The sequence below is a fragment of the Rhinatrema bivittatum genome, chromosome 9 (genome assembly GCF_901001135.1).
Source record: "Rhinatrema bivittatum chromosome 9, aRhiBiv1.1, whole genome shotgun sequence".
Lineage (NCBI taxonomy): Eukaryota > Metazoa > Chordata > Amphibia > Gymnophiona > Rhinatrematidae > Rhinatrema > Rhinatrema bivittatum.
In genome coordinates, this window is record NC_042623.1 from 187,021,908 (window position 1) to 187,046,609 (window position 24,702).

At 45.8% G+C, this 24,702-nt stretch overlaps 1 protein-coding gene across 2 annotated transcripts in view; it reads right to left on the minus strand.

The window, feature by feature from the left end:
- The window catches only part of MASP1 (mannan binding lectin serine peptidase 1), a 139,374-nt gene that overhangs the window by 9,413 nt on the left and 105,259 nt on the right, over positions 1 to 24,702 (minus strand). For both annotated transcript variants that reach the window (XM_029615771.1, XM_029615772.1), the window contains exons 11-13: positions 5,338 to 5,472; positions 4,287 to 4,400; positions 81 to 266 (exon numbers count right to left, since the gene is read on the minus strand). In XM_029615771.1, the coding sequence (XP_029471631.1) occupies positions 81 to 266; positions 4,287 to 4,400; positions 5,338 to 5,472 (435 nt within the window). The remainder of the gene's footprint in view (positions 1 to 80; positions 267 to 4,286; positions 4,401 to 5,337; positions 5,473 to 24,702) is intronic.

The window sequence follows — 24,702 nt, forward strand, 5'->3', positions numbered from 1 at the left end:
AAACAAAACCACCCCCAAACAAAACGAAAAAAAAAAAATTAAGAAAATAACACTGCACACCTCTACAAAAAATAAGGTACCTTTCTGCAGCGTGCCATTGGGGAGGCACACCGGCATCACATAGTCATTCAAGATGGCTTTTTCGGGCAGCTCCAGTAGACCGATGTCAAACTGAAAGGTTGAGGCATTGTACTGCGGATGAAGGATGATGGAGCTTGCATGGAAAATTTGCTCAGTATCATCTCTTCCTATTGTTCTGTGCTTTCCTGAAATGAGAAATCTGGGACGTGACATAATGCTACCTTCTTAGAAAAAAGTTTTTTCTTTTTTGTTTGCAAAATAACTTTGTATCAAGCATTCTGGGGAAAGATTTAGAGGTGACCTTTGAGCCAAAATCTGCATGTGGCACAGGGGACAAAAGTGGAACAAAGCTGGTGCTTGTTACAAAAGCTGAGTTAATCCAGTTCTTGCCAATGATTTTTGCCAAATTTCAAGCTGGGACACAGCCATCATACCCATACCTGGGAACGTTTGATTTTCAGTCATCCTGAGATTGTCGAGGAGTAGTGGAAACGAGGTGGGGCAGCAGGGGAGGAGGAAATACATAAACCTTCTCCTCTCTTTCTCTCACTCACACACACAGACACACACTCTCTTCTCTCTCACACACACACACACACACACTCACCCCTTCTACCCTCTCTTCTTACGCCCCTTCTCTTCACTCGCTTATCCCTCTTCCCTTCCCTCCCCTCCCTGTCACTCACCTTCTCTTTCCTCAGTCATTCACCCCTCCCCCCTCTCAATCACTTGTCCCCTTCCCTTTCAGTCACTCCCCCCTCCACTCCTTTCCTCTCAGTCACTTATCTCCTCCTTTCCACTCATCCCTTCCCTTCCAGTCACTCACCCTGCTCCACCACTGCCACTGGATTACCTGACTCTTCAATATACCCTTTACAACTGGTTCAGAATAGTGCAGCCCGCATTCTATCTGGCATCTTCCTCCAAAATCACATCACACCTACTCTTCAATCTCTCCATTGGTTACCCATAAAATACAGGATAAAATATAAAGTACTCACTATCATTCATGGCTTAATACACAACTCGTCTTCCACCTGGCTCTGTTCTCTACTTGGCATTTACAAACCCACTCGGCACTTAAGATCATTAACACAAAATCTATTAGACATTCCTTCACCCCGACAGGCAAGACTAGACATCACCAGATGGAGGGCATTCTCTGTAGCAGGACCCTCCCTCTGGAATTCTCTACCGAACCCCCTTCGTTTACTATCAAATCCACTACATTTCAAAAAATCTCTAAATACATATTTATTTCAGCTAGCATTTAACATTTCACCAATCCACTCAACTTCCACTACTCAACACCATTCCCCCTCCCCTTCCCCTCTATAGTATTTCCTCCCCCTCCGCTAGTCTTTTCAAAAACAGATACATTCACTCTCTTCCCTATTTCCTTTGAGAATATCCTTCCCTAGATAACTACTAGTCCTTTCCTTGTCTTTCCCTTCCTATGACCATAAAGCGATCCATGGCCCAGTCCCCATTTATTAAATTTTTTGTTAAAATTGTTACCTATTTGTTATATACCAGTTTATGTATTTTTTATTCTTTTAAGTTATAGTTTAATTTCATTAATTTCATATTTTTGTAAACCGTTTTTGATAAAAAAAATTTATTTTTTAAAAAACGGTATATAAATGCTTTTCAATAAAATAAATAAATAAATGGGATCCCCCGGGAGCCACTGGTAGGGCCGGTGCCAGCATTTTCGCTGCCCTGTGTGAACAGTTACAGTGCTGGCCCCCTTCTGGTTCCTTTTTTTTTTTTTAATACAGAATGTAGTTTTTCCCTGTAACCAAACCACAGTAGAAACTGTCAGTCTCACACTCTGTCGCAGGACCCCTTCCCCACCAAAAAAAAAAAAAAAGCCATGCTCCCTCCGGCAATCTAAACTTTTAAAACTGACACTCCCCGGAACCTCAGTGTCAGAACTGGGCAGGAATCATTCACTAACCGTTAAGTAAAAAGACAGCGACTGGCCCCATAGCTGGCACTATTTTGTTAGAAATACATGCACTGCTGAGGTGCCACCTAGTAAACCCATAATGGTATTAGGCCTATTGCAACACATGTTGGTGTGGGTTTGGCCTTCAGAAACTCTTCAATAATGATACAGTAAACTTCCCATACTAAAATAGTACTAACTGCTAACACTCAGAGGAACAACCCTATCTCTGAAAAGGCAACACTGCAAATATTACTCCAGGAGGTAAAACACCAATGTATGTGTCTTGTGGGGAAAAACAGAACAAATCAGGCTGCTATAAATCCCTACATAGAAACTACAAGCTAGCAGAATACCCCACCTCAGTTACACATGCAGAACACAGACTCACCCTCACCAAATACAGAATAAAGAGACCATAAAGTATCAACAGAAACATATAGACAGAAGCTGAACTGGAAGCTGCAACAAGCCAGACTCTGTATGCAGTGCAGCAATGGAGAAATAGAAACATCACCAGTCCTCATAAATAATCAAACAATAAAATCAAGGAATATAAATCAGTCCTATTAGTAAAACCATATTAAAAAAAAGAATGTCTCTAACAAGCTAAGGAACAGAATAACATCCAAAAATTAGGAGCTCATACAAAATTTAAAAAATTTTCCAAACAGCAATAAAACATTTCAAAATGGCAGACACAGACACCCAATAATTAAAATGAATAAAGATGGAAAATTCACTACCCAACATACCTGAAAACTTAATTTCCAGTCACCTTGAGCATATTGAGGATTAGTGAGGCAGAACACCCAGGCAGGTTCCCATTCACTCACACACACACACACACACACACACACAGAGGCAGGTTCCCATTCACACACACACAAACACACACCCAGGCAAGTTCCCATTCACTCACACACACACACACACCCAGGTTCCCATTCACTCAAGCACATTTCCAGTCAGGTTACTATTCTCACTCACACATCTATTCAGGCTCTCATTCATTCAGTCATTCACCCACACATGCCATCGAGAGCAGACAGGGGAGCCCATTCTCCTGCTCTCAGAAGAATGGGCTCCCTCCTTGCGGGTCTCCTCTTCATTTCAACCGCTGGTGGTTTGGGGGTCCACCAGCGGCCTCATAGCCCTCCTCCTCTTCTTGGCTGCCGTCACCCCTTCTGGGAGCGCACACCCGGTAATGCCAGGCCTGACCGCGGGCCACTTCCATGTCTTCCGCCGGGCGGGATGGGATCCCCCGGTAGCTGCAAAGTCTTTTCTTGGCTGGGGAGGATGGGAATCCCCTGCCTCCCGGGGACTGCCCCCCACCCGAATATGCCACTGGCACCCAGAGTTTTTGGATGTTGGCCCGGAGACCCAGCAATTCCTGCAGAATTCCGGAATCTCTGGGCCAAATCCAGAGAGTTCCCAGGTATGATCATACCCAATTGGTAGAACCGACATTAGGGTAGAACCGATATTAAAGGTCAAAGAGTGATATTGGTTAAATGATGATACCATTTGCTCTACCCACTTTTTCAGTACCATACCCAATCTGTAGAACTAATGTTAAGGGAACGAGGAGTAGGATACCATACTCTGCCAGTATTATACCCAACTGCTAGCCCATCTTCAAGGCAATGAATCAGATGATACCATATTCTACGTTTATCATTCTCACCTGTAGAACCAACGTTAAGGGAACGAGGATGAGGTTACTATACACTTTCAGTGTGCTGCACAATGTTATCACACAATTCACAGCTGTTGTAGCCCCTTGGATAGCAAGAGTGACATCTGGGTGTGTGTGTGTGTGTGTGTGATGCAGCACATTGCGGCAAGTTGCAGCAACAGAAAGTCATTATTCCTAGAAGGCCTTCCAACTGTGGTAAGCGATAGCAAAGCTTAGCCTACACTCTGCCAAGGGTGCTTCAGTCCTGTCACAGGTTTTCAGTCCAACAGTGTCCGCTCTGGTCTGATACGGAGTTGAAGACCTTCAGTTTTGCTGCCACTGTTACCCTGGCATTAAAAGAGTCCCACTTCCTTTCTTGACAAATGAAAAGGTTAGGGACCAGATGTACTATTAGGTTTTTCTCATTTTGTATCTACGGTGCATCTGGTCCAAAGAAATATTAAACAGAGCCTGCTGTTACTGGATGGTTTTGCTAAATCACAAATTCTGGCTGAATGCCTGAAGTATAACAGACACATTCCTGGATGAATTCATACTGTAATGACAAGAACTCACCCAAGGTGATTTTAAATGTTGAAGCATGGAGGATGTCAGCATGGTGAAATGCAGGCTCTTCTGTGTCCAGGTGTGAGTGAAGACAATGAGCTGCCGTAACAATCCATTTGTTACCTACAAGAAACACGCCTGTAAGGCACCTTCATTTTATGTAAGATAAAGTCATTTCCCTACTCTGGACGTGGTGTATTTCATTGCCTGCTCACCTCCTGGGCTTTATGTCAGGCCTTCCAGAAGGGAGTGCTCTGGGGCTTGGAAGAGTCTTGCATGTATCTGTGCCGGGATACGGAACAAGGGAGCTCTCTTGCTAGGAAGTGTGAGAGGTTGAGCTCTGGTTTTGGGTATTAGACTCACTAATGTCCTAGAACAAGGACCACTTGGAACCATCTCGCCTGATAAGCCATTACTACAGGTCATTATGGAGCGGCATGAGAAAGTTAAGGTATTAAGGTGATGGCCAGGTACTGACAAACCACTGAACCTATATGGGCTGGAATTAGATGAAGAGGGTTCTGTCCAGAAACAAGAACCATTTCTATTGGGTTGGTGCCAGAGGTTCACCTAATGACTAGAGCTGTAAGGAGTCTCTGTTCCTCTAATAAAGCAGCATGGGAGAGGAGTAAAACTTGCCCATTAGAGCTAATCAGCTGTCCTTGATTGTAAGCAGATTTTAGTTTCATTCTTCTGTAAATATTTTCAAATTATTTGTCTCTAAATAAAGAGGCAAATCCTCGGCAACAACAAGCACACATATTGTGTAGTAGATTAATTTGGAATAAGACACTGACTAAAAATATATAGTTCCCCACACGAGAGAGTCCTGAAAATCATTCTTCCCCCCTCTAGGGCAAAAGAACCATCATACTTGTGTACTGGTTCCGATGCAAACACAGATTGCACACAGATGTGATCCTACACACAATACTGTACATACATGACACATGCCTTCTTACCTTAAGGGTGGGTAGAGAGTGCAATCACTGCTTTTCCATTGCACCAGTAAGGGAACTTGTCAATGGCAGCAATTGCCAAAGGTACCACTGTGGCTTACCTATAAGAGATCCTCCACAGAAGGGGCGTCCATTCCGAGATAACATAGCGATCCACGGAGATATTCCTCTCTTTGCAAACCCTCCTCCGCCGATCCTAGCGAGGGCACTTCTGGTGAACCGTGGGGCTCCACAAACTGTAACCGTGGCAGAACAGTCAGCTAGGGCAGCAGTACTGAACACCTCTGAATCAGCGGCTCAGCCGCTCTTCTTACCCAGTATTATTCCAGTGCTGAGCATGGGAGCCTGGCATGGGAACACTCTGTCCATGTTGGTGAAAATTGACCCCATACTGAATGACATCTGTAGAATTGTCACAAGCTGCCATTAATCAACTCAACTTAAGTCTGTATAATACCTTGCTGGAAAAGGGCCAACACACAGCTGAGGAGCTGTGTCCAGCAATCTGAGAAGCAGCAGCAAAGGGACGACACTAGACACCCTGAGGTTTCCCAATAACCTCCTCAGAACACCTGTGACTGCCTGGGAGAAAATGTGGCAGGCAGGGCTTGAGGAGCTCGCCAGAAATTCATTGGGGGGGGGGGGGCAGTTGCAGGGGAACATAACCAAAATAAATAGGGATGTACAAAATATTGTATTAAGAAGGTGGGGAGTATGGTTGAAAGGAATCTGGAATTAGTTGCCAGAGAATGCGGCAAAAGCTGATAATGCAGCTGGGTTTAAAAAAAAAGGTTTGGACAAGTTCCTGGAAGAAAAGTTCATAAAACCATTATTAAGGTGGGCTTGTGGAAATCCACTGCTTAAATCCTGGGATAAGCAGCTTGGACTCTATCCTGCCAGGTGTTTACGATCTGGATTGGCCACCGTTGGAAACAGGATACTGGGCTTCATGAAACTGATTTTAAATTTAGACAAGTCGATTTTTATGGATTTGGAAAGAAAAAAAAACATGACTACAGAACAAAGAGTAATCACCTTCAGTAATAATCAATATTTTAAAATAGCCGACACAACCAGGAATTTAGGCCTTTTTAAAGATACTGAGCTAAATTTTAAATCACATATTTAAAAAAAAAAAGGTAAAAGAAGGCTTTGCAAAATTGATGATGTTGAGACGTTTGAGGCCGTTACTGTCCCAAGAGAATTTTAGATCTGTCCTGCAAACTATGAATTCTTAAAACCCAGCTTAGAGCTGCTGAAAGGTGCTGGCGCAAGCACCACTCCCCCGCATCCAAAACCAACTATTACCAACGCATGCACGAATATAGAAACTCCATCCTCCATACTAAACGAGAATACTATGCCAGAAAAATACACGGTCTGCAACATAACCCCAAGGCTCTTTTCTCGATGGTTGCTGACCTTACCACTCCCTCTCACACGCAACCACTATCAACCACCTCCAAGAATCGCTGCAACGAATTAGCGCATTTCTTTAGAGATAAAGTTTCCTCCCTCACGGCACACTTCTCTCATAATAACAACAATGTTATTCTTCCTATCATCAGCTCTTCAGCTACTCTTTCCTCTTTTGACTCTTCTTCCTCCCTGGAAATAGAGAACATCCTAAAAAAGATGAAACCTTCCTCACACCCCTCTGAAACTATCCTGGATACAATCCTATCTGCAAAATCGCTTTTTCACTGTCCTAGTTGATAACACTGAATCTGAACCTATCAGTCTTCCTCAGGGTGTTCCCCAGGGCTCCTCTCTCTCTCCTCTACCCTCTTTAATATTTATATGCTTCCCCTTACCACCCTTCTCACCAATCTCCACATCAAGCACTTCATTTATGCAGACGATGTGCAAATTCTCTTCCCCTTTTCTGACTCCCTCCAAACTGCCCTACAAAACTGGGAATCCTGCCTTTCCTCAATTAACCAACTCCTCACAGACATGCACCTGGCTCTCAATCCTAACAAAACTGAACTCTTAATCATCTCTAACAAACAGCCTCTGCCAGCCATCCCCCTCTCTTATGCATCTACATCTTTCTCCTCACACACTCGCAACCTAGGTGTTCTCATTGATAACCATCTCACTTTCAAACCATTTATTAACTCTATCATAAAGGACTGCTATTTTAAGCTACAAACGATAAAAAAAACTCAGACCTTTGCTACACTTTTCTGATTTTCGTACAGTTCTCCAGTCTATTATCCTTTCTAAAATAGACTACTGTAACGCCCTCCTCCTTGGCGTCCCCACAACGCACACCAAACCGTTACAACTATTACAAAACGCCGCTGCACGTATTCTGGCAAACTCTAAAAAAAGGGACCACATTACTCCCACACTTATCGAACTCCATTGGCTCCCAATACCTTCACGAATACTTTACAAAGCACTCTCCCTCATCCATAAAAGTCTGTTAAATGCAAACCTCAACTGGATCAACCCCCCACTCCTCCCCCGCACTTCCAATAGACCTACTCGCCCAGCCCTCCAAGGAACTCTCCGCACACAATCAATCAAATCTATCAAACTCTCCTCCACCATGAGCAGAGCATTTTCCCTTGCTGGCCCCACCATATGGAATTCCCTGCCTCCTGATATACGCATTGAGACCTCCACACCTAAATTAAAAAAAAACCAAAACGTGGCTGTTCCGGCAAGCTTACTCCCTTCCCCCCCCCCATAAAAAATACCTAACAGCAATTGAGTAATTGATGTTACCTTCTCCTTCGAAAATGATTAAGATCACCTTAAGAACGCTGGCTCCTGTACATTGTATTTTATTGTATTATAGTTGTCGTATTTTTCATTGTTATGCTCCCCAGCATTAGTTATAGTTCCTGATATTGTAAATACATATGATACCCCATTTTTAGTTCCGAATCCTAAAACATATACATTGTCACACACTTTTCCCCTTTACTTTTCGTTTGTTACTTGTCGTACGATTGTTATTTGTAAGGGCCTTGCCCAAAAGTTATTTGTTTTATGTAAACCGATACGATGTGCAAACGGCTATCGGTATAGAAGAGACTTTAAATAAATAAATAAATAATAAATATTCACTGGATTGGATTATTGTAATTCAGCAATGTTAGGCCTCCCAAAATCAACCTTGTGCTCGCTTCAAATATTACAAAACACGGCAGCGAGAGAGACCACATCACTCCCGTGCTGAAAGAGCTACACTGGCTACTGATAGAGCAAAGAATAACATACAAAACATTACGTATTATGCATAAGATTCTCTATGGTGAAATGACAGAATGGCTAAACACCAGAATTAGATTGCATGTACCTCAACGAGAATTAAGATCCCAAAATAAAGGCCTGTTAGTGGCACCCACTATAAAATCGGCGCAATTAAGTGAGGTGAGAGACCGCTCTTTATCAATCACAGGACCAAGATTATGGAATAAATTACCACCGGAACTGAGGCTTCAACAAGATAAGAAAAGGTTTAGAAAAGAACTTAAAATGTGGCTTTTCCCGACAGGCCTATGAGAGCGATAAGCCAAACCACAAGCTGAACCACACACATCTTTCTTTTTATCTTTTTAGTTCTTTTAAAGTAATTTTTTATTAAGTCTAGATAACTCTGTTTAAATTAAGCTAATTTATAATAATATGTTGTAAGATTTTATTCAAATTTTCTATGTATTGACTTTGAATATTTTATTGTGAACCGTAGCGATGGAATCTTACTGTGCAACGGTATAAAAAAAACTGTACAAATAAATAAATACATAAAACAAAATAAATAAATTCATGGACCTTTGGTCTGACTCCAGAATGGCAAATCCTATGTTCTTATGTTAACTGCCAACCTTACAGGCATGGAGAATAAGGCTCGGAAGAATTGAGAGCCACTCATTTGGGACGTGCAGCCCCAAAATTTATGTTTCGATTTTGTCTTTTGTTTTAGGGATTTTTTTTTTTTCATTTTTATTTGGGTCATTAAATGTTTTTTGTTTTTTTTTTTTGGGGGGGGGGGGGGGGTGTCTGGTTCATTTTCAAACCTTAAAAAAACCTTAAACAAAACTCCCCAAACAAAAACAAAAATCCTGAATCACTAAAGTAAAGTGAGGATACGGCAGACCTAGTTGGCTTACCACGGACCAAAAACCTACCTTGAGCCGGACCTGGTGCCAAGATGGACGGTACCATTTTCAAAGCTGGAGCCAGGAAGGGATTAAGGGGGACCAGGTCGAGTGCTCCCCGGCCCTGGCAATTGTACTCAGTGCTGGGTGTGGCCTAGGACTAGGCCGCAGCACTAGGCAGCTGTAGACTTGTTTTTTTATGTAAATGTAATGAATATGAAAATATCCAATTTCGTGAATTTTCATTGGAGGCTATTAACGGTTTGTTCCATTCATAGCTAACTGAAAATGGCCTCATTCGTTGCATTTTTTTGCTTTAATTAAAAACAAACTCACATTTCTACCAGTCATGAAGTTTCTTGGTGAGCCCTGCTCAGTCTGGTAGAAAGAAGGGGATGGGTGCACTCCTGTTCAGCACAGAATTACCTGTTAAGCCCTGGGAGGAAGGGGGAATTTTAGGTAGGGGTGGGAGGTGGGAGGGAGCATGCTGGATAATTTTCCCGTAACAATGTGGATTGGATTCATTTTTATGAAATTGTTGACCATTGTATTTGAACTAACGTCTTGTATATCTGTTGAAAACTTCATAAAAATGAACGTGGGAGAGAAGCATAGAACTAGTTACAAAAACAATTACAGTTTGGGGGTGGGGATAGAATGACCCCCTTTTTGTCCCCCCCCTCTGCCCCCATCTCGTGATTACATACATCTGAACCCAGGTCAGAAGGTCAAAAGCTGACATTGTGAAATCAGGCCCTACCAGACCAGCCATTACTGTGAGAGACTGCCCATGGGTTCTGCCTATGGCCGAAGAACGGCCTCTGCTGAGACGCGCCCACTACCGGAAAGAAATATGACTTTGGTAGAGCAACAACGCAACAGTTTCCTGTGGTCAATGGATAAATGTGCAAGTCTGAAGGGGGAGTCTGGTTTCCTGCTGCCTGTGCCACGGAGTGGTCACTCCACAGTGAGCTGCTATTCTCCGTGGTCTGTAAATGTGTCCAGTATCCATTGCACTCATCCTCTGCCTTCCCTTCTGAGTATTATCACGCTACAAAGGTAGCGATGAATGAGGTGAGCCTTCCGAGAAATGACAATAATTGTAGCAATGCCTTATTACTACAACAAAGTCCGCAGCGAAGAATTCCTTATCCAGGAACACCCTGTGGTCACTGGTAGCTGTGTCCATCTGAGTATGTAGCAATAAAGGTCGACAAACAAGCTGCCGATGAGCCCTTTTCTTTTTTTTTTTTATTGGACCAAATCTTTCGAGAGTTTTGCTCCTTGAGCACATGGGAGGGTCGATAACTTTTCACAAGCTCATCACTAGGGCTGCGCAGCCCGCAATTTTCTGTTTTTGTGTTTTTATTTCGGTTTTTTTTTTTTACTTTGCCCACTTTCATTTTTTTTTGTTTGTTTGTTTTGTTAATTTTTAGTGTGCGCTTATTGAAACGAAATGAAAAAAAACCGCTTCTCATCCTTACTCGCACAGACATAGTGAGGGGTGGATTTTAAGAGCCCTGCTCGCCTAAATCCGCCTAAATCCGGGCGGATTTAGGCGAGCAGGGCCCTGCGCGCCGGTGTGCCTATTTTATATAGGCCTACCGGCGCGCAGAGCCCCGGGATTTTCAGAGGGGGGCGTGTCGGGGGCGGGCCCGATCCGCGCGGCGTTTTCGGGGCGTGTCGGGAGCGGGCCCGGGGGCGTGGTTACGGCCCGGGGCGGACCGGGGGCATGGCCGCACCCTCCAGACCCGCCCCCAGGTCGCATCCTGGCGCGCTAGCGGCCCGCTGGCGCGTGGGGATTTACGTCTCCCTCCGGGAGGCGTAAATCCCCCGACAAAGGTAAGCGAGGGGTTTAGACAGGGCCGGGCGGGTGGGTTAGGTAGGGGAAGGGAGGGGAAGGGAGGGGAAGGTGAGGGGAGGGCAAAAGAAAGTTCCCTCCGAGGCCGCTCCGATTTCGGAGCGGTCTCGGAGGGAACGGAGGTAGGCTGCGCGGCTCGGCGCGCGCCGGCTATACGGAATCGATAGCCTTGCGCGTGCCGATCCCGGATTTGCGCGGCTACGCGCGTATCTACTAAAATCCAGTGTACTTTTGTTGGCGCCTGATGCGCCAACAAAAGTACGCCAAATTGCGCTATTTGAAAATCTACCCCAAAGGTTTTAAGAGCAGCAAACCGATGGCAGGAGGGTGACCATGTCAGTTACTGTCAGCCCCTGACTTCAGTACTGCAGGTCAGGACGCTGTGGAGGAGCAGATGTGAATGTCAGCCACAGGAAAAGACAGCGGTAGGCAGGCACGCTTCTCATTTTGGGGGTCAGTAATCTGTATTTTAAAAAAAAAATTCATATCATGGAGGCTGATGCCTTGAATTACTGTAAAAAGGAAATAGTCTGCAAACCTGAGGAATAAGATGACATTGGTAACAGTCAAGGAAATACAAATCACAAACTACCAAGATGAGGACTATCCAATGTAACTGCTGTAGAGCCTTTATTCTGAGGGAAAGCATCTGGAAACTTAGAGCTTGCCCAATTTGTGCACAACTCTCTTCCTTGAAAATGGAGCTGACTGAGATAAAAGCTCAATTAGCTTCAATTAAAAGTATTACACCCACATTGCATTACACAGATAATAATTCCCCAATATCACGGAAAAACCAGGAGTCAAGAAAAGGAGATCCATTACGCTCAGGTAGGACCCAAAGTCATCCATTCTTGACAGATGAGCAGCCAACAGGTACACCCTCCCACTCAAACAGGTCATTAAGAAATTCTTTACAATCCAGGATTACAGTGGGCTCTGGTAGAATTAGACCTGTGATAAGGAGACACACAATGTACCAAATGCAAAAAGAACAAGCCCTCTCTATATTAAAAACTGAGGAAGTTCTTGAAAAAAACATTGCAGTATTAACAGAAAAGAGAGAAAAAACACAATGCATGCAGTATTTCAAGATCCATAACCAAAAGAAAAATCTAATTGAGATGGATAACTCTGTCAACAGTGGCACAACTACAAACAGAAAGAGTAAAGTGAATAACAAATCTCAACTAATATCTCATAAGGAGTCCAGGAAAAGCAATAACCTTAAAGAGAGTACCTGGAAGGCTATGACCACAAATGCTCATAGTTTGGGAAATAAAATCCCTGATCTGCAGGCCCTAATGGCTGAGGCAGAATTGGACATTGTTGCTATCACAGAAACATGGTTCACAGAATCTCATGAATGGGATACAACAATACCAGGCTACAACTTGTTAAGGAAGGACAGAGAGGATAGAAAAGGGGGAGGTGTGGCTCTTTATGTCAGAAACAACATCCAAGCATCTGAGCTACAAGGAAGTTGGGGTAAAGAAGAAGCTCTATGGGTCGACCTAAAAAAAGATGACGGAGTGTCCATTTATATTGGAGTGGTTTACAGGCCTCCAAACCAAAAGGAAGAGCTGGACAGAGATCTGATTGAAGACATCCATAAGATAGGTAAGAAGGGAGAAGTGGTGATCGTGGGTGACTTTAATATGCCAGATGTAGACTGGAAAATCCCCTCTGCAGAAACTAAAAATAGTAGAGCAATAATGGATGCCATGCAAGTATCTTTGTTCAAACAAATGGTGTTGGAACCCATGAGAGAAGGTGCTATACTCGACTTATTGCTCAATAATGCAGATAATGTCTCAGATGTCCAGGTGGGCGCCCACCTCAGCAGCAGTGATCATCGAACGGTATGGTTTAATATCACTAATAGAATAGGGAAAAGAACCACAAAGACCCGAGTTTTACAGTTCAAAAACACAGACTTTGAGGAAATGGGAAAGTACCTGGAGGAAGAACTTAAAGGATGGGAGAACGAGAGAGATGTGGATCAGCAGTGGACCAATCTAAAAGGAGCAATCACCAAGGCAACTGCTCTATATGTTAGAAACATAAAGAAAAGCAAAAGAAAATTGAAACCTATCTGGTTCTCAAAGGAGGTGGCTGACAAAATTAAAGCTAAAAGAACAGCATTCAAGAAATATAAAGGATCCCAAAGGGAGGAGCACAAAGAAGAATATTTGTATCAACTGAGGGAGACGAAGAAAACAATCAAGTTGGCAAAAAATCAAGCAGAAGAGAGGATTGCCAAGGAGATAAAAAATGGTGACAAAACATTTTTCAGATACATCAGCGAAAAGAGAAAGGTCCAAAGTGGTATAGTGAAATTGAAAGGTGGTAATGATCAATGTGTGGAGACAGACGAAGAAATGGCAGAAATATTAAACGAATACTTCAGCTCTGTGTTCACTAAAGAAGACCCTGGAGAAGGACCATCTCTACACAACAAGAAACTGGAGGGAAGTGGAATAGATGAAAATCCTTTTACAGTAGAAAATGTGTGGGAAGAGCTAAAGAACCTGATAGTGGACAAAGCCATGGGGCCTGATGGGATTCATCCAAGGATATTGAGGGAGCTCAGAGATGTTCTGGCGGGTCCGCTGTGTGACCTGTTCAATAGATCCCTAGAAACGGGAGTGGTGCCGAGAGACTGGAGAAGAGCGGTGGTGGTCCCGCTTCACAAGAGTGGGAACAGGGAGGAGGCTGGCAACTACAGGCCGGTTAGCCTCACTTCGGTGGTGGGAAAAGTAATGGAGTCTCTGCTGAAAGAGAGAATAGTGAACTATCTACAGTCCGGAGAATTGATGGACCAGAGGCAACATGGATTCACCAGGGGAAGATCCTGTCAGACAAATCTGATTGACTTTTTTGACTGGGTAACCAAGGAATTGGACCAAGGAAGAGCGCTCGATGTCATATACTTGGATTTCAGCAAAGCTTTTGATACGGTTCCACACAGGAGACTGGTGAATAAAACGAGAAGCTTGGGAGTGAGTGACAAGGTGGTGACCTGGATTGCAAATTGGTTGACGGACAGAAGACAATGTGTGATGGTAAACGGAACCTTCTCTGAAGAGAGAGCGGTTTTAAGTGGTGTACCGCAAGGATCGGTGTTGGGACCGGTCCTGTTCAATATCTTTGTGAGCGACATTGCGGACGGGATAGAAGGTAAGGTTTGTCTTTTTGCGGATGACACTAAGATCTGCAACAGAGTGGACACGCCGGAAGGAGTGGAGAGAACGAGACGGGATCTAAGGAAACTGGAAGAGTGGTCGAAGATATGGCAGCTGAGATTCAATGCCAAGAAGTGCAAAGTCATGCATATGGGGAGCGGAAATCCGAATGAACTGTATTCGATGGGGGGGGAAAGGCTGACGTGCACGGAGCAGGAGAGGGACCTTGGGGTGATAGTGTCTAATGATATGAAGTCTGCGAAACAATGCGACAAGGCGATAGCAAAAGCCAGAAGAATGCTGGGCTGCATAGAGAGAGGAATATCGAGTAAGAAAAGGGAAGTGATTATTCCCTTGTACAGGTCCTTGGTGAGGCCTCACCTGGAGTACTGTGTTCAGTTCTGGAGACCGTATCTACAAAAAGACAAAGACAAGATGGAAGCGGTACAGAGAAGGGCGACCAGGAAGGTGGAGGATCTTCATCGCATGACGTACGAGGAGAGATTGAAGAATCTAAATATGTACACCCTGGAGGAAAGGAGGAGCAGAGGTGATATGATACAGACTTTCAGATACTTGAAAGGTTTTAATGATCCAAAGGCAACGACAAACCTTTACCATAAGAAAAAAATCAGCAGAACCAGGGGTCACGATTTGAAGCTCCAGGGAGGAAGATTCAGAACCAATGTCAGGAAGTATTTCTTCACGGAGAGGGTGGTGGATGCCTGGAATGCCCTTCCGGAGGAAGTGGTGAAGACCAGAACTGTGAAGGACTTCAAAGGGGCGTGGGATAAACACTGTGGATCCATAAAGTCAAGAGGCCGCCAATGAAGAGTGGGTGACTCGCCAGAATGATGGCTACTGCCTGGAGACAATACCCTTAGTCAATAAACATACACATGGTTACTGTGACTCCAACATCACTCTAAGATTCAACAGCAAGAGGAAATGTGGAAAAAAGGATTTGCACTCACAAAGACGGGAGTAGCTGGCTTGTTACGGCGGTTACTACCCCAAACCAAATAACCAAATTACTACCTCCACCTTCCTCTATTCCTGATGCCTTTCAACTAGCTTGATCACTCCATTCTTATACTTCACTTTCAATGCATATCCAGCATAGTTCTCTGCTTCAACAGCAGGGGAAAAGAAAAACTGTTACTTCACACATCCAGCAGAGCTCTCTGCTTAAACGGCAGGGGAGAAGAAAAAAGGGTTCGCACTCACAAAGCGGGGAGTAGCTGGCTTGTTACGGCGGTTACTACCCCAAACCAAATGTACCTGATACTTCACTCTCGACGCATATCCAGCATGGCTCTCTACTTCAACGGCATCGGAGAAAGACTGATACATCACGAATTTCCAGCATAGCTCTCTGCTTCAACGGCAGGGGAAAAGAAAAACTGATACTTCACGCATATCCAGCATAACTTCAACGGCAGGGGAGAAGAAAAAAGGATTCACACTCACAAAGCGGGGAGTAGCTGGCTTGTCACGGCGGTTACTACCCCAAACCAAATGTGCCTGATACTTCACTTTCGATGCATATCCAGCATAGCTCTCTGCTTCAACGGCAGGGGAGAAGAAAAAAACTGATACCTCACGCATATCCAGCATAGCTCCCTGCTTCAACGGCAAGGGAGAAGATAAACAACCAATAAGGGCTGTATAACATAATCTGGGTAAAAACAAATAAGCATGGGTGTAGCTTGCTTATTGCGGCGGTTACTACTCCTACTACCTCTAACTAATCAAGCTAGATATTTCACTTGGATGCAGCTCCTCCACCACTCTCTACATTAATGGCGGGGGTGGAAGGGAATTAGAACCAAGAGCTAAGAGAAACAGATAAGTATGGGAGAAGAAATGAGGGAAGCTTGCTGGGCAGACTGGATGGGCCATTTGGTCTTCTTCTGCCGTCATTTCTATGTTTCTATGTTTCTATAGTACAATATTCCTGCAGCCAAATTCGGTCATCATATACTGTTGATCCAGTCCTGGTCTTCCAGCTCTCATCCTTCTGGTCTTGCAGAATGCCTTTGGATGTGGGATGGGATTTCTGGACTACATCATCACAATTCATGGGCACATGGAGTTTGGATGGCCACTAGGGTTGCCAGCTAACCCAGGTCAGCCCTGAGAGACCGATCCAGTCTGATTTTTTTTAACTCATTTATTTATATACAATAATTTGTATTCTGCTTATTACCAGGTGCTGTTCTAGGCAGATTCCAACAGTCTAAAATACTTTTACTGGCAGCTTTTTATGGGACGCCACTTCCGGGGACTTGTAGTTTCTGCATTTTCCTAGAAAAATCGAGGGTAAAAATTCCAGGCATACAATGGGGGGAAAGCCAGAGCTGGATCAATCTGTCGGCATCGACCCTAGATCAGGTGACAACCTGGCGAATGCCCGAAGCTCTGCGACCTCATCACAGTGACGGCTCTCATTGCCAAGAGAACCCTGTGGGGACGGCAGGCAGCACTTCCCAAGGTAGAGCAGAGCAAAGCTGTGTATAACTCCTTGTCCTGGAAACAGCAGAGAGGGAAAGTCCTGGAAAAAAAACCCAAAGCCCAGTGTGCAATAAAGGAGGGCCTGATTAAAAAGTTTCCCAGGCGCACCTTAATATGTTGCCCGTACGTAGTGCATCTTATGAGTGCAAGCACTAGCGGTATATTTCAGAGACTGAGATCATTCCCGGCACGTGCTGGCTTATGAAAGAGGCTCATTCCTGTTGTTATGTACCTAAACTGGGCCCATTCGGAGACTCTATCCCGACAGAAATATATTATCGCTGTACTTTTCATTTTGTTCCTCGTAAATTTTATTTGCTGTTCGAGACACCTCTTGAGAACCCCATAAAAAGTGAATTTAATTGTAAGCTTGGTACAAAAAAAAGCCTAGGGCAGGGCAATTCCACTGGGCCTGGAGGGGCCTGGAGGTCACGAGCTGAGGCTCCAGGGAGGAAGACTAAGAACCAATGTCAGGAAGTAATTCTTCACGGAAAGGGTGGTGGATGCCTGGAATGCCCTTCCGGAGGAAGTGGTGAAGTCTAAAACTGTGAAGGACTTCAAAGGGTCGTGGGATAAACACTGTGGATCCATCAAGTCTAGTGGGTGTAAATAAAGAGGAGGCAGCAAAACACTGCACGGAGCGGCAGTAGCCACAGAGGCATTCACGGAGCGGGATGCCAGTGGCCAGTGGCTGGTGTTCCGCCTTCACGGAGGGCTGCCATCTCCAAAAAAAACAAAAACAAAAACAAAAAACAAACAAACAAAGCAGGGGTGGGTAAGAGTATGGGGCAGGGGTGTGGCCTGCTTGTTGCGGTGGTTGCTACCCCCGATTGAGCTGGATGTTCACCGGGATGCGGATACGGCGCTGCTCTCTGCGTGGTAGAGGGGTGGAAGGGAGTTGGGGCCGGGGGGTGCTGGAAGCCAATAGTGACAGGTGGGAGGGAGAAAAAGGGGGGGGGGGGAAATGGATAAACTGCGTGGCTTGCTGGGCAGACTGGATGGGCTGTTTGGTCTTCTTCTGCCGTCATTTCTATGTTTCTATACACGGTACACAGGGGAGGCTGGAATAACCAGACAGTCCGGAGTAGCCTAGTGGTTAAAGCAGCGGGCTGCCAACTAGGGAGACCAGCATTCAAATCCCACTGCCGCTCCTTGTGACCTTGGGCAAGTCACTTCACCCTCCTTTGCCTCAGGTACAAACTGAGATGGTGAGCCCGCTGGGGACAGGGAAATACCGACAGTGCCTGAATGCAATATGCTTTGAAGAGTCTGAAAAGAGCAGAATATAAATCAAGTAGATAAAACTAATAAAAAATAATCACGCTTGGGACAGATACAGAGGATAGAATGGGTGGAGGAGTAGTGGGTAGAAGAAATGGTGGAGTGCTTATGGAAACCTATGTGCTCGGTCAGGTGGAACATTAGAGGGCCTGATAGAGGAGGAGACAAAACCAGTTTGCACAGAATGGTAGTAAGTACAGCGGCGTCAAGCTCCCAAGGCGGGGAGGTACATTCCAAGGGACAAGTGAGGGGAGGTGGCTGCAGCTTGATTTGGCCACACCTGCCAGCTAGGGTGAAGGGAAGCGTTATCCTGCAGACTATCAAGCTTTTACAGCTGGCAGATGTCCTTAGCACACTGTAGGAGGGAGAACGGTAAGGAAGGGTAATGGCCGCATCCAGGATAGCGCAGATGGTCAAGCCTGTGCGTCAGGCAGCTGGGAGATACCGTCAGCCAATTTAGGGTAGGCCTGAGCAGACTGGGTGGAGCAAGTTGTCCTTATTTGACAGTTACCATTAAAGCAGACGTGCACATCTTCCTTCTTTTTGGCAGGGTTAATGCTGCAGCGGGGACAAACTCCCTAGGAAGGATACCAGCCTGCGTGAAGCAGCCTCCCAGCCTATGCACAACGGGTGGGATTTAGGGTGTAAGTGTGCCCCAGCGGGTGCAAACTCCGTGACCCCCGCCACTGAGGGCTGTCCCTGTGCTGACTTGTTACAGAGGGCATAGGGTGGGGCCCTATCAGAGAAAACTCCCTGGCAGCCGTGAACGGAGGTGGGGCTGTGTGTGACCACGGCGCCTCGGCAGGGATGGGTTGGTTCTGATTGGGCTGAAAGCTCAGGCCAGGTCATAACAAGAAAATGTGAGATATGCAACAGAAACCCCATTCCCCCCCCCCCCCATGCCTGCATTTTATTCACTGCTAAATGTTTTCTCATGACTGAGCCATGAATTAGGGGGGAAGCTTTCCTAACCTGCAAATCCCCTTAGACCAGGAAAGTCTGTCTCTGGCTGGCAGACCATCACTTTCCATGGTCATTGCTGCAGACTGCTATACTCCTACAGCAGGGGGCTCAGGAGCTCCCAGGGGGGAGCCACCGAGGTCAGCCGGCCTGACGGGAGGCAGCACTGGCAGTCCTGGGATCACTGGATCGTGCAGGAGAAGGAAGGGCGAGAATGTGCTCCCCGCAGCAAACGCCCAGGAGAAACCTGGCACACCACATGAGAGAGGGTGGGAGGAGGGTAACTCACCAGATCCCGACAGGTACACACAGGGACTTTCACTGCCCCGCAGCATACACCCAGGAGAAACCTGGCACACCACATGAGAGAGGGAGGCAGGAGGGTAACTCACCAGATCCCGACAGGTACACACAGGGACTTTCACTGCCCTCCAGCATACACCCAGGAGAAACCTGGCACGCCAAGTGAGAGAGGGCGGCAGGAGGGTAACACACCAGATCCCGACAGGTACACACAGGGACTTTCACTGCCCTCCAGCATACACCCAGGAGAAACCTGGCACACCACGTGAGAGAGGGCGGCAGGAGGGTAACTCACCAGATCCCGGCAGGTACATACAGGGACTTTCACTGCCCCGCAGCATACACCCAGGAGAAAACTGGCACGCCACATGAGAGAGGGAGGCAGGAGGGTAACTCACCAGATCCCGACAGGTACACACAGGGACTTTCACTGCCCTCCAGCATACACCCAGGAGAAACCTGGCACGCCACATGAGAGAGGGCGGGAGGAGGATAACTCACCAGATCCCGACAAGTACCCACAGGGACTTTCACTGCCCTCCAGCATACACCCAGGAGAAACCTGGCACGCCACGTGAGAGAGGGAGGCAGGAGGGTAACTCACCAGATCCCGACAGGTACACACAGGGACTTTCACTGCCCTCCAGCATACACCTAGGAGAAACCTGGCACGCCACGTGAGAGAGGGCAGCAGGAGGGTAACTCACCAGATCCCGACAGGTACACACAGGGACTTTCACTGCCCCGCAGCATACACCCAGGAGAAACCTGGCACGCCACGTGAGAGAGGGCGGCAGGAGGGTAACACACCAGATCCCGACAGGTACACACAGGGACTTTCACTGCCCCGCAGCATACACCCAGGAGAAACCTGGCACGCCACGTGAGAGAGGGCGGCAGGAGGGTAACTCACCAGATCCCGACAGGTACACACAGGGACTTTCACTGCCCCGCAGCATACACCCAGGAGAAACCTGGCATGCCACAGGTACACACAGGGACTTTCACTGCTCCGCAGCATACACCCAGGAGAAACCTGGCACGCCACGTGAGAGAGGGCGGCAGGAGGGTAACACACCAGATCCCGACAGGTGCACACAGGGACTTTCACTGCCCCGCAGCATACACCCAGGAGAAACCTGGCACGCCACGTGAGAGAGGGCGGCAGGAGGGTAACTCACCAGATCCCGACAGGTACACACAGGGACTTTCACTGCCCTCCAGCATGCACCCAGGAGAAACCTGGCATGCCACATGAGAGAGGGCTGCAGGAGGGTAACTCACCAGATCCCGACAGGTACACACAGGGACTTTCACTGCCCTCCAGCATACACCCAGGAGAAACCTGGCACGCCACGTGAGAGAGGGCGGCAGGAGGATAACACACCAGATCCCGACAGGTACACACAGGAGAAACCTGGCACGCCACATGAGAGAGGGCAGCAGGAGGGTAACTCACCATATCCTGACCGGTACACACAGGGACTTTCACTGCCCTCCAGCATACACCCAGGAGAAACCTGGCACGCCCCATGAGCTATGATATCTATTTGAATAACGGTATAAAAATCTATTAAATAAATAAATGAGAGAGGATGGCAGGAGGGTAACGCACCAGATCCAGAGACCAGAGTCCTAGGCTAGCTGTAATATGAAGGCTATTTTTTTCTTGGGCTGGGAAAGAAGGTATTTTGCAGAGGGTCCGCCCCTTCCCCTCTGTAGGAGCCTCTCTTTCTCTTACCCTGCCTTACACCAACACTGATTATCCTTGCTTTTCCCTCTCCCACCCTGCATAACCCTCTTTGCTCTGCAAGATCATTTTTCCCTACATGATCCTCTCTCTCCTCACTCCCTCTACCCCTGTGTATGCCTTTCTCTCTCTCCCCCTCCCACTCCACTGGCATGATCCTCTCCCCTGCCCCAGCCCTTCCCTCTGGCCTAAAGGAGGAGAGCAGCATTGCTGGCTATGTCTGCCTCACCTGCTGGCTAGCTTCACTCTGCGATGCCGGCAGCTCCGATGAGATTATTGGGACACCAAGCACTGAAACTGGAGAGACAAGCTGGTCGGTGGAGAAGGAGGATATGGTATGAAGTTTTTCTCTCCTCCTGCTGGCCAGAGGGAGGAAGGGAAGGATTGCATTGATGGGGCTGTAGTAGGGAAGGCCTGAGGATCAGGGAGCATAAGGTCAAAACTAGAGGGTAAGGGGTGGGGGAGTGACGTCATCCCTCCAAGATTGATGCTTGAGCCATTTGCTCCAGACCTGTTCCCCCAACTATTCTAAAAATAACAGCACATCAGAAGAGGAACTATCCAAAAACCATCAAGACTGCAGCGAGAGATGATCACCCAGAAAAAAATCCATGGATCTATAACATTTTTCCTTTGATTCTGGTGGATCAAGGTTTGTAGCCTTGGGTGAAATAACGGAGCCTAGCGAAACAACATGGTCGACACAATTACAAAGACATCAGAGGCAACAGACCCTCACAATTCTTCGTCCGAGTTTACCAAAGAGGACTTCCAAAAATGATTTCAAGAAATACAAAGGGACATTAAATCTATAAAAGAAGATATGCAAGAGGCCCTTGCTGAGTTTCGTACAGAGTTAGGATATTTTGGAAAGCGAGTTGAAGATGTGGAAGCGACAATGGAGGAACAGGCCTCTGAAGTTTTGTGCTTAAAAGAAGATGTTGCAGACCTTCACAAATCAAATATGGAATTTGCCCTCAAAATAGAAGATTTTGAGAACAGATTTAGAAGGTCTAATATTCGAATCAGAGGGGTATCGGATTTGGAGGCCTTCGAAGATACTGGACTAGTAGTTAGAAAAATTTGCCAGGCAATACTAAACTCCAGCGATGATGCCACTGAACATATAAGATGAAGACATAGTGCTCGACCGAGCGCACAGGGCCCTAAGGCAAAACCTTCTGCGAGACATCATAACATGTGTCCACACTTCCATCTAAAGGATAAGATAATCCAGTGAGCAAGGAAAATGGGAAATATCTCCTGGGAAGAGCACAATATAGCTATTTACAATGACCTCACTGCTGCTACGTTAAAGAAGCGAAAGGATTTGCAGAATGTGATTTCCTTTCTCCGGAAAGAAAATATCCACTATTAATGGCCCTTCCCATGTGGTCTGGTGTTACCATAAGTGGTGTCACATCGAAGACTTCTTCAGAGACTGACGCAGCTCCAATTTTAGCGCCCCCAAGATTTTCGGCACAACCTCAGACCAGCAATACCCGTAGAAAGATAGAGACGAAGAGGCCCAGGTAGCAACGAGTTGGCAAGAATGACTCTCGACTGCAACGGAACCCAGCGGACCAGTGCACTCCCCAAGAGGGAGTAGACTGAAGGAATCCTTTTCTACAGTCAGGTTTAAAATTAAGACTCCGGGAACGGAATTCACTCTTTCTTCTCACTTATACGTGATTGAGAAAGTTCCATTATGTTTGGCTTATCTTTAGGGAAATATGCTGTTATTATACTTATATCTATGACTGAAAGGTATCAGCGGGGAACAGGGGGGCGGGGGGGGGGGGAGGAATCATTTCAAGTAGGGTACACTGCTACGGCGGTGGCATTTAGTGAGCAAGTGGGGGGGGGGGGGGGAAGGGCTGGGGCGGGATTCTGGCAATGGCAACGGGAGAACAAATGGTGGTTTTCTATAATGTTATGACATCTCCTAAGGTAATTCAGATATAATTTTCGATGGGAAAGGCTTATGCGTGAGAAATGTTGGTTATGTACATTTAGAGTTAAAATGATTAGTAAAAATGGCAACTATTAAGTTCATTTCCTTAAATGTTAAGGGCTTGAATTCTCCATATAAAAGAATATTATGTTTAAGGAATTGCTATCTCTGAAGACATCAGTTGCGTTCATCCAGGAAATGCATCTGAGAAAAAGGGACGAACACTTGCTAGTGTCCCCACATTTCAATCAGATAATCTTGGCAGCTAACACCCCAATTCATAAATACACAGGGGTGGAGATACTTATTGCCAAAGACCTCCAGGCGCAGGTGACTTATGTGTAGCGAGATGAGGAGGGAAGGTTTTTAATAGTGCATTTATTACTCAATAAAGAATTATACATTCTACACACTTTCCAGAGAGAGCTATTTTAGACTTTGGATAAGTTATTACTACAATGCACTGGTAGGAAATTAATCATTGGAGAGGATTTTAATTTGGTATGTAATCTTGCTGTTGATTGCTCCAAAGGAGGGTGCATCACTCAACACAAGATAGGGAAGTCCTTCTACGATTCATGCACAAATGGAACTTGATAGACGTGTGGAGAAACAGACACCCACTGGGGAAAGATTTTTCTTTCTACTCAAGATCCCATGACACGTATACTAGAATTGACTTCTTCTTAGTAGAAAAGTCATTAGTGCTACATAGGAGGGGTACAGGAATAGGTAACATATCATGGTCAGACCACGCCCCAGTGTGGTGGGAACTAACAGGTGGCTCGCAAGATGATGGAAGGAAGTTCTGGAAACTAAACAACTCCTTATTAACGGATAGTGATGCAGTATTACACATCAATAAAGCAATCTCAGAATATCTACATTTTAATAAGATTCCAGATACAAACCCTGTTGTACTTTGGGATTGCCTAAAATCAGTCGTGAGGGGGAGCTTAATCTCTTTAGCCTCATATAAAAAAAACGGGAGAAAGAACAGCAATGCCAATCATTGAAAGATCAGCTGCAGAAGGTAGAAGCGGTCCACAAGAGAAACAATTCTCACAGTTTATGGCCGGAATTAAGAGACATTCGCTACAAATTACAACTACTAGAGGCTGAAGAAATAGCGTTGAAAATGAATCTTAAAAAGCAAACCCAATATGAACAAGGCAATAAGGCTGGAAAGCTATTGATCCAAGCGCTAAAAAAATGAATGTCCCAAGCTCAGATAATTAAAATTAAAGATAGGAATGGATCAATGATTACAGACGGGGAGGGAATAAGGGAGAAGTTCAATCACTATTACACTGAATTATATGCAAGAGACTCCACTGTGGCAGAGATTGAGATACCAAAGTTCTTAGCGGATGTTCAGCTTCCCTGACTAGATACAGATTTGGGGGAGAAATCAAGGCAGCCTATCTCCACTGCCGAAGTTTTGGAGGCTATTATGGAGTTGAAACTGGGAAAAGCCCCAGGTATAGATAGCTACATTCCTATAAAAAGTTCAAAGAACTACTGGTCGACCCCCTAGCAGAGA